Here is a 10,499-nt window from a genome sequence, read left to right as displayed (position 1 = left end):
TTTTGGGGGGGGGGGGGGAATGGCGCCAGCTTCCTATTCTAACACATTAGCATATGACGTGAAAAGAAAAGCTCTTGTGCGTTGGTTGTTGTGTTTGCCGGGCAAGTCGCAGTGTTCGATGTTTGTAATATAAAAATTAATTGCGCGTGTTTGTACACACACTAGTAGCTATAGCTACTAGTGTGTGTGCCTGGCACAGGAAAATCCCACACGGCAAGATCAGTGTGCGATAATTACTACATCAAACCCACAGGACAACGGCGGGATGGCTACAAACTTGATCAAATTGGAAAAATGGCTAACCAAAATACGACACGCTCCCGCGCTTATTGTTTCATTTACTTCAAAAAGTTTCTCCCGAATAACCAAAGAATTCGGAGGCCTAGTCCACGTGGAAATCGCAAACGACATAAAAGCGGCGACTGAATATTGTCAAAAGGAAGATATGGCAATCGGAGGCACTTTCTGGAGAAAAACCCGAGTACAAAGGATGGTGGCGCGAAATTAGCATCGAAATTATGGGAAGAAGAGCCCGATTGGATGCTCAAGCACCATGGAGCCGTTACCGCATACCACGAACAACTCAAAAAGGTTATGACTTGTGGCGTAGGTCGGGCGAACGTAACCTAAGTCATTGTCCTGTGGGGCCCTCCTGGCACGGGAAAATCCCACACGGCAAGATCAGTATGGACAGGAGCTCGTAATCTTTGACGATTTCTATGGCACCGAGAAATATTGCGACATGCTTAGATGGCTGTCTGAAAATCCGATTAAGGTGCCAATCAAAGGATCTATGGTCGACCTACTCGCAACCAAATTCATCATCACAAGCAACGTGGAACCCGATAGATGGTATCCGCACATGGAGAACAAACAAGGACTCACGCGAAGAATAACAGATATCATATACATGGACCATATACATGAACCATATACAAAACTTTGTCCTATTCAGGGCAGTATACTTGGTCCGCTGCCGCAAATATTACGTCTACCAACGCGAAATGTGCCCGACAACCGGACGCACGCCTGCACTACCAAGGATTTCTGTACTTCACTAATCCGCGAACAAGTACGCCGCGAAATGGGCGGCCTCACACACGTCGAAGTATGCCACGACATAGCCGCAGTGGAATCAGTCCGCCAGCGGAAGATGGCCAAAAACCCGAATGTGCACGGGAAAAGGGCTGGTGGCAACAACTCAGCATAGCCACGCTCCGGGAGGAAGAACCAGATTGAATGTTAAAACATCACGGGCAGTGACAGCTTACCACAAACAGCTGAAAAATGTCACTTTCGCAAGACCTACACCACGGGTTGGTAGTCTCGCCTGGTGGTCCCCAAAGTACTACAACCTGTGGTGTAGGTCTTGCGAAAGTGACTTTTTTCAGCTGTTTGTGGTAAGCTGTCACCAGGCGAGACTACCAAATAGATCATGCGCGAAGCCACGCTCGCCGGGCCTTAAATCTAAATAACCAGCAAAGGCAGACGTGGTGAGTTCGGGTACCACGTAGATGACACGGCGGGTTGGGCCCCTGATATCAACGGCCCGAGCAGATCCTCGCCAACAGCACTAAATCCGGTAATATTGTAGGCGACGTTGGTGTGGATCAAAGGGTAGTAAAGATGGCAAAGGGTCCACCCTAGTATTCTCGACTCCAAAACTTTATGAACGTAGATGAGAACGGTCTCACCATTCCGAACGCTTTGTCATTTGCTCCGGGGGTGGTCCTCCCGGGGCCGCTGTGGTGGGAGCGGCGCTGCCCCTGTTCCTTGGCTTTGGCCCGGGCTATTCGCCGATTGTCCTCCTCCAGCACCGCGAAAATGCTCCGTGTAGAGTGGGGGGTGTCAGAGGCTACGAGTGGGTTGGTGCAAGCGAACCAGGTCATAATATCGCCCGCAAGAGACGATTGAGATCACTGTGGTGGGGGTCGTTGGTGCCGCACTTACGGAAAGGCAAATCACTGTCTCGGTCAGTGTGCGCACGTACCGGTTCCTGCACACTGGGACTGACGACTGCGAGTAAGCCAGCCCGTCAACAACATCCCCGGAATCGTGATCCTTGTGCCGTAACGGACTTGCAGCCTCGTCAGGCGGTGCAGTCGTGTCGGCAACAAATCGTGGAGACACAGGACCGCAATCTCACCACGCAAGAACCGAATACTTATAGAAATCGCTATCTCTATCTGTATGGGCGCGCACGGGCTCCTGTTCATTCATGCCTGAGATATTGCTGAGCGCGGTGCGATACTTGGGGACCAGGTCGATCGGAAATCCCTCCATGCGTCTGGATGCGACGAATAAAGATACGGGCACCTGCGGAACGAGATAATTCCGGCCATACGCCGCCACAAGTAACCTATCTGCCAGATCACGCACTTCCAAATTCACCCCACGCCGACGCAGGTCATGGATGGCTTCAAAGTCATCCATAGAAGCGCTGACGACTGTGTCACCAAAAAGGGCGACGCTGTTGTCCGCATAGGGTGAGCAACCAGTTATGCTAACACCTGCCTCTGAGATACCGTGGGCTGGAAACAGCCATGCTAGGAAGAGAGGGTCCCTTGATATATTATAGGCCTGCGGCACAGTATAGAAGACATCGGCCATGTCTGGTGCCCGGTTAGGCGGGGGCATTTCCTCTGAATCTTCATCTCCATCTTCTTCAGCCGGTACCTCGTCATCCTCGGCGTCCACGTTAAGCCCGATGCGGATAGCCGTTACCCACTCATCATCTGTAGGTGCTGCCCTAGGGCGCCGCTGGCGAGTGCCGCGAGTTATTATGTCCCAGAGCTCCACGAGTGGCGTATGGTAGACAACATCCCGTCCGTAACCCGTCCGAATACACGTATCTCGGTAACGAGGAGCCGGGTCTGGGCCGTAATACCAGGGCATCAAGCTGAGAGCCGCCGCCATGCCCTGAGTGTGAAATGGTAGCGCAGTGCGCAGTGTGTCAATCCTTTCGATGGCAGTGGCTATCTCACGGTAGCGAGTGACATCTATACGTGCCTCGATCGTCATAACTCCCTTCACAAAGCCATCCACACCCATTTTACGCATCAAACTGTCTCTCACTAGCTCACTATTAATCACGCTCTTCTTATTACAAGTCAGGGGCATGATGGGTTCAAGGGGTGAGTTGACGACTACTGGGACAGCTGATCCTTCTACATTGATAGACGTCTTTGAGGTCGTTGCCTCGAGAAAATCCTTGTTATCCCGAAACTCCTGGTATACCCGCGGGTTGTCTATCCTAATACGCACTGCCGTGATCATCCCTTCAATACCCGGTATAATGACATTGCGTGTTTCCTTGCACTCGATGATTGGAGCGGGGCTATCCCCTCCACCCGTTGGACCGCCAGGGTCAGCTCCGCCGGGTACTCCGGCAACATCGGCATGATGTGCAACGCCCACAACATTTTCTCCCAAACCAGCGGTGCTTGCAACACCTCGTTGAGGAACTCCTGAGGAGGAGCCACCTTCGGGTATTCCGCGCGACGTAGTGCCCGGGTCCGTAGCAACTCCTGTGTCCACTCCGGTTCCCCGAGGGGAGTTTCCAGAGGACTGTACTCGGACGGGGACTGATTCGGGGCTGGCAGGGGACCCAACGGGGGAACTGGGGGGGGTGGAACTACTTGAGGCTCCACTGTGGTTACCACTCTGTCCGCTGCCAGCTTGCGGTCGATCTCGTCCCGCATTGCCACGAAGTACCCCTTCAGACTCACCACCTTCCGCACGAATGGTGGCCGCTTGGGAGCTGGGCGGCTGTTGACCGACTCCTGCCTCGGGTCGACGTCCTGATTCATCCATTAATACGCACTGAATTCTTATAAACCTTCTATAGGGGCACCGTTACTTTTCCACTAATTCTCTTCCGGCGCCGGGTAGACACAGGACCTGAAGCACCGGCTCAGCAAAGTGCTGTCCGGGTACAGGGACCTAGCTACGTCCGACAGAAACCTCTCTACCGCCACCCCGGGGCCTCTCCTACACCCCGGGGCCTCTCCTACACCCCGGGGCCTCTCCTATACTCATTCAAACGCGCTCTGACGGTGGCTGGCATCCAGGCCCACAGTCTAGCCACTAGCGTTTCGCTAGCTTATCCTCCCAGGGCTGCTGCTCGCTCGAGCTAAGCTCGCGTGTCGACTCCGGAAAGCGCCCTATATACGCATACCCCACGTCAGCGGCAACCAGTCCAGTACTGGCCCGCTGCTGACGTGGTGCTGTCTCCGTCGTAGGGAGAATCCTCGGTGTTGGTTCTGGTAACTCGCGTTGCTACGGTTTGTGACTCCCTCCCTATTTGACAAAAAGCTTCGGCGGGTGAGACGAAAACGGGCAGATAGACATAACGCTACCGGTCCGGCTGGGTTTTTGGGAGAAGACATACATATCACCTAACATTCCACCGTTACGTATAATGAGTGTCCAAGGGAACGGGGGAGAGTTTGACAGCGAGAAGAGGCAAGTGACGGTAGGCCAGCGGGTTGACGAGGTTGAGTCTACACAGACACGCCCGGTCCCGAACCACGAGCTATTCAGCCCAGCGGGCGAGACATAACAACTGGTCCGCCATTATTGCGTCGAACTGGTCCGCTGTTGACGTGGTGCTGCCTGCGTCATACGAGGAGCCCTCGGTGTCGATTCTGCTAGCTTGCATCGCTAGGTTGCTAACTCCCTTTGTATTTAATTAAAAAGCTTCGGCGGGCGAGACACAACAACTGAAAGCCAACCTTGCCCACTGACATGCCAACCATTCAGCTCAGAAGCGGAGACCGGCAGTCTGTTTGGATCGGTTAATTTAATAAACTGGGTGAGTTTGAACAAGTACTAGAAGAAGATGGCTTGTGCGTGTTGTGTTCCTCCTAACCCTTGTGTTGGTTGTGACTGCTGCAGGAATAACGACAAGTGTTGTTCAGGATGCCCTAAGAGCGCCGGATGCTGTTGCTCGCCTGCTGCGGCGGGAAAGACGCCGGCCTGCAAGTGCACTCCTGACTGCAAGTGCACGCCGAAGTGTACATGTGGAACGGGTGGAGAAAGATGTTGTGCGAACTGCGTTTGTGGCAAATGAAGTGTAATCTTCAAGAGCTCGAAGCTGTACTGTTCGAAGCTGTACTGTTCGAAGCTGTACTGTTCGAAGCTGTACTGTTCAGCATAGTAGTGTGTTCTTTTTGGATAGATACACGACTTACTTTTGGATAGACTTACGTCTGCATGAGTTGGGTGGGAATTACAGGAGTTGGTTAACTCATAAGTTGAGTTGGTTAACTCATAAGTTGAGTTGGGAACTCAAGAGGACACCGGTCCATGCAGTCAAACAACCAACAGCCAGCGTCATTTTCGGGTTAGAAAAATGGAAACATTTTAACAGTAAGCAGGGAACCGTAAGAGGGCCAAAAGCGAGGGCAGCTGCGAGTGATAGCTGCAAGCGATAATCGCAAAAGGTCGTCTTTGTCGATGTAGACTTGGGCACCAACCAGAACCTTTGGTAAAGCCCGACAAACGGGCGAAGAACAGTTACCCCGAACAAAAAAAGGAACGGAGTCGGCCCAGCGTGGAGCGTTTCTTGCTCGGTCGCCTCCGGAAATGGATGACCAGACGGTCTTGAGGGCTGTCCAGTGAAGGCACCTCGGCCGGAGACCCTTTTGGAAGACTCTGGATTACATCGATTTTGACCAACTCGGCGTCGTGTCGCCGCGGGTGGGTCCTCAGTACCGCTCTCGATGTCGAGGTCGACTGGTCCCTGATGCCACCAGTTCCGTCGTGTGCAAAGTTCATATCGACCGGCTGACCAGGGCCAGGAAGGTGAGTCGGGTCAGGGAATGCAGGCCCGCCGAAGGTACGGAGCAACTGTCTGCCCTGGTAGTTTTCTTGACGGCTGCCCTGCTCCGGAGCAGGCGAAACCCAGGAGTCGAGTCTCCTACGAGTCGCGCCGTCGGTCACGACCTGTGCCGCAAGAGGCTTGCCTGAGAACCGCCTCAGGAAGTACGGCTTCAGTCCTCTGCTTGAGGAGGTTCGTCTCCCCAGAGACTTCCTATCAGCAGTCTCCGGGCTAGAGTACCCAGTCTCCAGGCTAGAGTACCCAGTCTCCAGGCTAGAGTACCCGGGATCCAAAAACTCGAGGTACCGGGCCTTGCGACCGTTCTCGTCCACTATAACCAAACCGTCAATATCCTTTACACTCATCATAAAGCTCCCCGTCCCACGGTTGCCAGTAGTAGCAAGGGCGGCGTCCCTCAGCTGCTTGTCGTTAGTGTAGCCCTTTCGTTTGCACTGCCGCCAGAATGCCAGGACATCGTCCGCGATCCAGTGGGCCCTATGCGACTTATTGCGCCACAAACGCCTCCACCAATCCCATCGCCGTTGGCGGCCCCACTTCCTCCCCAGCGCCATGCCGTGCCGCCGGGCCGGTCTTCTATCGCTCCAAACACGTTGGAGGTGCCGTCTAGCCGGCGTCGGGGTTAACATATCTTCCACAAAAACAAGGGGACGGCTCCAATCTTCACAGACGTCCAGACTCGGGTCGTCCGGACTTGGGTCGTCCGGACTTGGGTCTTCCGGGTCGGCGTCAGCAAAGGAGTCGTTGCGCTCCGGCAAGTGGAATTCGACTCGTGACAATCTCGGCTTAAGTGCACGGGTTTTGAGCACTCGCGGATTGAAGGCTTCGACATTCCCGACTTCTCTCTCGCCCTTTCCCAATTCCCTTTTTCCCATCTCCCCCTTCCAAACTTCGCCTCTTCGGACGTCGTGGGCAGCTCGTTTGCGGCTGCTAAGATCCTGTTCCCAGTTGGAGTCGTCGTAAACTGGTTCTTCTTCGAATGCACCATGGAGTAAGGGTGAGTAACCGTATAGTTTGGAGTTATTGAACGCTTGACGCAGTACGGTCTCAACGTCGTCGAGGGGCACCGCGTCACGACCACCGCAGAACACGGTGACGAACTTGAGCAGTGGATACAACAGGCACACTGCTGCGTTGCTACTAACTGGGCAGTGCCGGGCCGACATAATTTTTATCAACGCTGTGTACTGCACAGAGAGAAGGCCGAAACTACACAGAGAGAAGGCAGACACCAACCTCGGACTACGGATAACTAAGGATACGAATAGGAAGGATGGAGGATTGGTCGGTGTTTCCTCAGAACTGGTACGACGTGTCGAACGAGTCGGCGGCGACGTTGATAGATTTGTGGCCGCCGACGGACATGGAGAGGCGGCAAGAGGAATATGCGAAGAACGGAACGCGGCACACGGCGGTGTTGGTGATTCTTGCTCACAGATTTTTGTTACCGCACCTATTGGTGGTGAAAAAGGAGAAGAGTTTGGGGTTGTTGTCGATAGAGATTAAGCCCACACAGAAGTCTGCGGAGGCTCAGGTGACAGAGTATCTTAGCGTCATCTTTACCGGTGGCGAAGTTCGACTTGGTGAACTTGTAGGCATGGCCTGGGTCACAGGGGCAGCTAATTATGATGATCCCGTCCCGGTCCTGCCTGTACACTGCACACGCCCTCGAGAGAAAATCTCATTCTACCAAGTCACTCTCGGCCATGTCGGAGTCTTCCGACTACCTGAACGGTCACATCTCAAAGCCGTCCCCCTATCTGACTTACAACACTGGTTCAAACATATCCCATACATCATCTCCAAATATAAGCTCGTCTGCTACGGACGAGAAGACAACACCTCTACCAACTGACTAGACCCAATGTTCGACAACAATGCAACCTTGAGCTAACCATTCAGCCCATTGATGACAGATGCCGTCAAACTCGTCAGTACCCACTTCACACGAAATACGTGGTGTCCCATTACGAGTGGGGTTATAGAGCAGCTTCCCCTTGACCAGTTAATATAATGCAATTCTACACACACTCTAGTCTAACAACAAAGTAAAAACTTCTGCTTGCTTCGAACTTTTGGCCTAAGACTACTTCCTTCAAAGCTTGTTCCCGGCCGAAGGCAAGCTGCTGAGTAGGTCGGCCACTTGAGGGTTGGTTAGAACGCCTGCATTCACCATACCTGGGAGTGCTGGAGAGTTTAGGACAATCGCTGCGTCAATTCCAGTATTCTTCAGCTTCTGTAGACCATCGTCGATGTTCAGATTCGAATTGCTCAGATCCTTAAGAACTTTGTTGAAGTCCACACCGCCATTGGCCAAGTTCCTAAAGAGTTGGTCCACAGACAGATTATTATACGCGAGCTCCTTGATCAATGTGTTCACGTCAACATTGTCATCAACCACCTTCTTCAAAAAGGCGTTCACATCCAATCCACTTTCAGCCAACTGTTGCATGGCGTAATCAAATGAAGGGTGACAAGTCATCACACCTCGCACGATGCCATTTATATCAATGTTAGAATCCGCCAACTCATGAACCGCCTGAGTCAAATTCGCACTGGACTGTGACAACGTATTCAGAACATCCTTGACCGTATACTGCTGATGCTGTTGTTGCTGCTGTTGCTGTTGACCCAGAAGCGAGCCTTGACCGACAAGTGCGCCGCTGGGATAACCATTACCAAAATTCAGTCCTGTACCCACACCCCAGGGTCTCGTCTGAAACCCTGTCAAGACAATGCCGGTAGGGGCCATCTGCACACCTGCGGAGCCCACTTGTCCATTGCTTACAGCTTGCTGAACACCCTGGGCGACTTGACCCACCATCTGAGTCTCCTGGGCAACGTTTTGAGCAGCACTCTGAGCAACGTTCTGAGCAACGTTCTGAGCAACAGTTTGAAGCCCTTGATTGGCCTGGGCGACTTGCTGCACAGCCTGCTGTTGCACAGCCTGCTGTTGCAAAGCCTGCTGTTGCAAAGCCTGCTCCTGCAATCTCCTTATGGCAACATGCTGAAGCGAATTTTCGATCTGCTGACTCAAACTGTCGCTCAAATCATTCAAGCTGTAGCCGGGAAGGCTGTACGACAAGCCATTCGAGCCAAGGCTACCGAGATTCAAGTTGCCCAAACTATTCCCCAGGGTCTGCTGTAACTGATTGGTAAGACTATCCGCGTTGGGAAGACTCAGACTCCCTGAACTTAGGTTCGGTAACTGGTAACTCGGTAACTGGTAATTCGCAAGCCCGTTGGTCAAACCCGCCAAGTTTCCGTTACTCAGATTGTTCAGGCTGTTGCTCACTCCATTATTCAGGTTGTTTAATCCATTGCTCAGTCCGTTGTTCAACCCATTGTTGTAGTTGCTCAAGCTATTGCTCAAGCCGTTGTTCAAGCTATTGCTCAAGCCGTTGTTCAAGCTACCGAGGCTATTGCTGAGCCCATTGTTCAGAGTGTTAGCGAGACCGTTGGTGATGCCGCTGGTAAGGTCGCCAAGACCGTTACTCTGACCATACAAGCCGTTCAAGCTGTTCTGAAGTGAGTTTGTCAAGTCTTGCGAAAGGTAACCCAACGGGTTGCTCTGTCCTCCTGTGAGGGCGTTCAAACTGTTGTTGAGCGTATTGGAAAGGTCACTTGCCATGGAGTTAGTCTCGGTGAGCCCCCCCATGCCTTGAAGAGCCTTGTCGCCTTCACTGGTCGTGTTAGCCGTAATGGCGTTTACACCATTCATCGTAACGCCCGTGGAAGTAGCGGGTTGGGCTCCAAGGACCGAACTCAACGAGGAAGCCGAAAGGTTGTTGTTCGCTACGGTCTGTTGCAGCTGAGCAACGTACTGAGCGTACTGGTTCTGTAACTGCTGCTGTGCTTGCCGGACAAGGGCGCTAATGTCTCCAGTGGTGCTTGTGCTGTTGACAACGGACGACCCGCCTGTTGCGGAAGGAACCACTTGTCCGATTAGAGCATTCAGGCCGGTCGAGGCTAGAGCCCCGGTCGAGGCAGGAGTCCCAGTCGACGACGAGGTAGTCACTGAACCCAGAAGTGCAGACGGGTCTAGAACAGTACCATTTAGTCCGGAGCCGTTGAGTCCGGGGACAGTAAAGTTACCCAGCTGCAGGCCTTGCATCAAATTGCCTTGAGACAAGTTGCCCTGAGTCAAGTTGCCCTGAGTCAGACCTTGTTGAAGACCTTGCGTCAAGTTGTTCTGCTGTTGCTGGAGCTGCTGCAGCTGGTTACTCACCGAGTTCGAGAAAGCGGTGATGTTGCTCAATCCGTTTGTGGCAATCGTCGGTAGGTTGATAGTCGCCACTGGCTGGTCCTGCACTGCATTCGCTTGTTCGTTCAAAATATTATGGGCTTCTTCGACGATCCCCGTAGTGTCGTCTTCTTGAAGGAGGCGGGGAACGACATTTTCATCGTAGCTAGCTATACAAAAGGAAGTCAAGACAAAGAAAGGACGCATGACAGAAGTAGAAGTAAACTGTTTATACTGTTTTGTCACAACACCGAACCTCTACCGCAGACAGCTTGTCTCTGATACTAGACTGGAAGTCGCGACCAAACAGGACTGAGTAAAGGCGTCAGTCGTAGAGTGAGGGTGTCAGTCATAAGGTGTGTGTGGGCACAGAGTGAAGGTGTTAGTCATGGGACGAAAACAAGTCACAGGGTGAGG

At 52.8% G+C, this 10,499-nt stretch overlaps 5 protein-coding genes across 5 annotated transcripts; 2 read left to right on the top strand and 3 right to left on the bottom strand.

Moving 5' to 3' along the window:
* Nucleotides 1-694: 694 nt before the first annotated feature.
* GNI_062380 (putative replication associated protein) lies at nucleotides 695-1,210 on the top strand (the record flags this gene model as incomplete). Its single annotated transcript, XM_011136281.1, has 1 exon — nucleotides 695-1,210. A coding segment is annotated over one exon (516 nt), but the record flags the coding sequence as incomplete, so codon positions are not given.
* A 932-nt stretch (nucleotides 1,211-2,142) lies between these two features.
* Nucleotides 2,143-3,809, bottom strand: GNI_062370 (hypothetical protein; the record flags this gene model as incomplete). Its single annotated transcript, XM_011136280.1, has 2 exons — nucleotides 2,143-3,572; nucleotides 3,608-3,809. 2 exons carry the CDS (start codon nucleotides 3,807-3,809, stop codon nucleotides 2,143-2,145), a joined length of 1,632 nt encoding a protein of 543 aa, XP_011134582.1.
* A 1,021-nt stretch (nucleotides 3,810-4,830) lies between these two features.
* Nucleotides 4,831-7,005, bottom strand: GNI_062360 (hypothetical protein; the record flags this gene model as incomplete). Its single annotated transcript, XM_011136279.1, has 2 exons — nucleotides 4,831-5,210; nucleotides 5,844-7,005. 2 exons carry the CDS (start codon nucleotides 7,003-7,005, stop codon nucleotides 4,831-4,833), a joined length of 1,542 nt encoding a protein of 513 aa, XP_011134581.1.
* Nucleotides 7,006-7,112: 107 nt separating this feature from the next.
* GNI_062350 (nucleotide hydrolase) lies at nucleotides 7,113-7,694 on the top strand (the record flags this gene model as incomplete). The annotated part of the gene is made up of 1 exon (XM_011136278.1): nucleotides 7,113-7,694. The coding sequence occupies one exon, from the start codon at nucleotides 7,113-7,115 to the stop codon at nucleotides 7,692-7,694; it is 582 nt and encodes a 193-aa protein (XP_011134580.1).
* Nucleotides 7,695-7,934: 240 nt separating this feature from the next.
* Nucleotides 7,935-10,289, bottom strand: GNI_062340 (hypothetical protein; the record flags this gene model as incomplete). Its single annotated transcript, XM_011136277.1, has 1 exon — nucleotides 7,935-10,289. The coding sequence occupies one exon, from the start codon at nucleotides 10,287-10,289 to the stop codon at nucleotides 7,935-7,937; it is 2,355 nt and encodes a 784-aa protein (XP_011134579.1).
* Nucleotides 10,290-10,499: the final 210 nt, after the last annotated feature.

Source organism: Gregarina niphandrodes, assembly GCF_000223845.1.
Source record: "Gregarina niphandrodes unplaced genomic scaffold scaffold00009, whole genome shotgun sequence".
Classification (NCBI taxonomy): domain Eukaryota; phylum Apicomplexa; class Conoidasida; order Eugregarinorida; family Gregarinidae; genus Gregarina; species Gregarina niphandrodes.
Note: the sequence above shows the minus strand (reverse complement) of the source record. Positions and strands in the feature narration are given on the sequence as shown.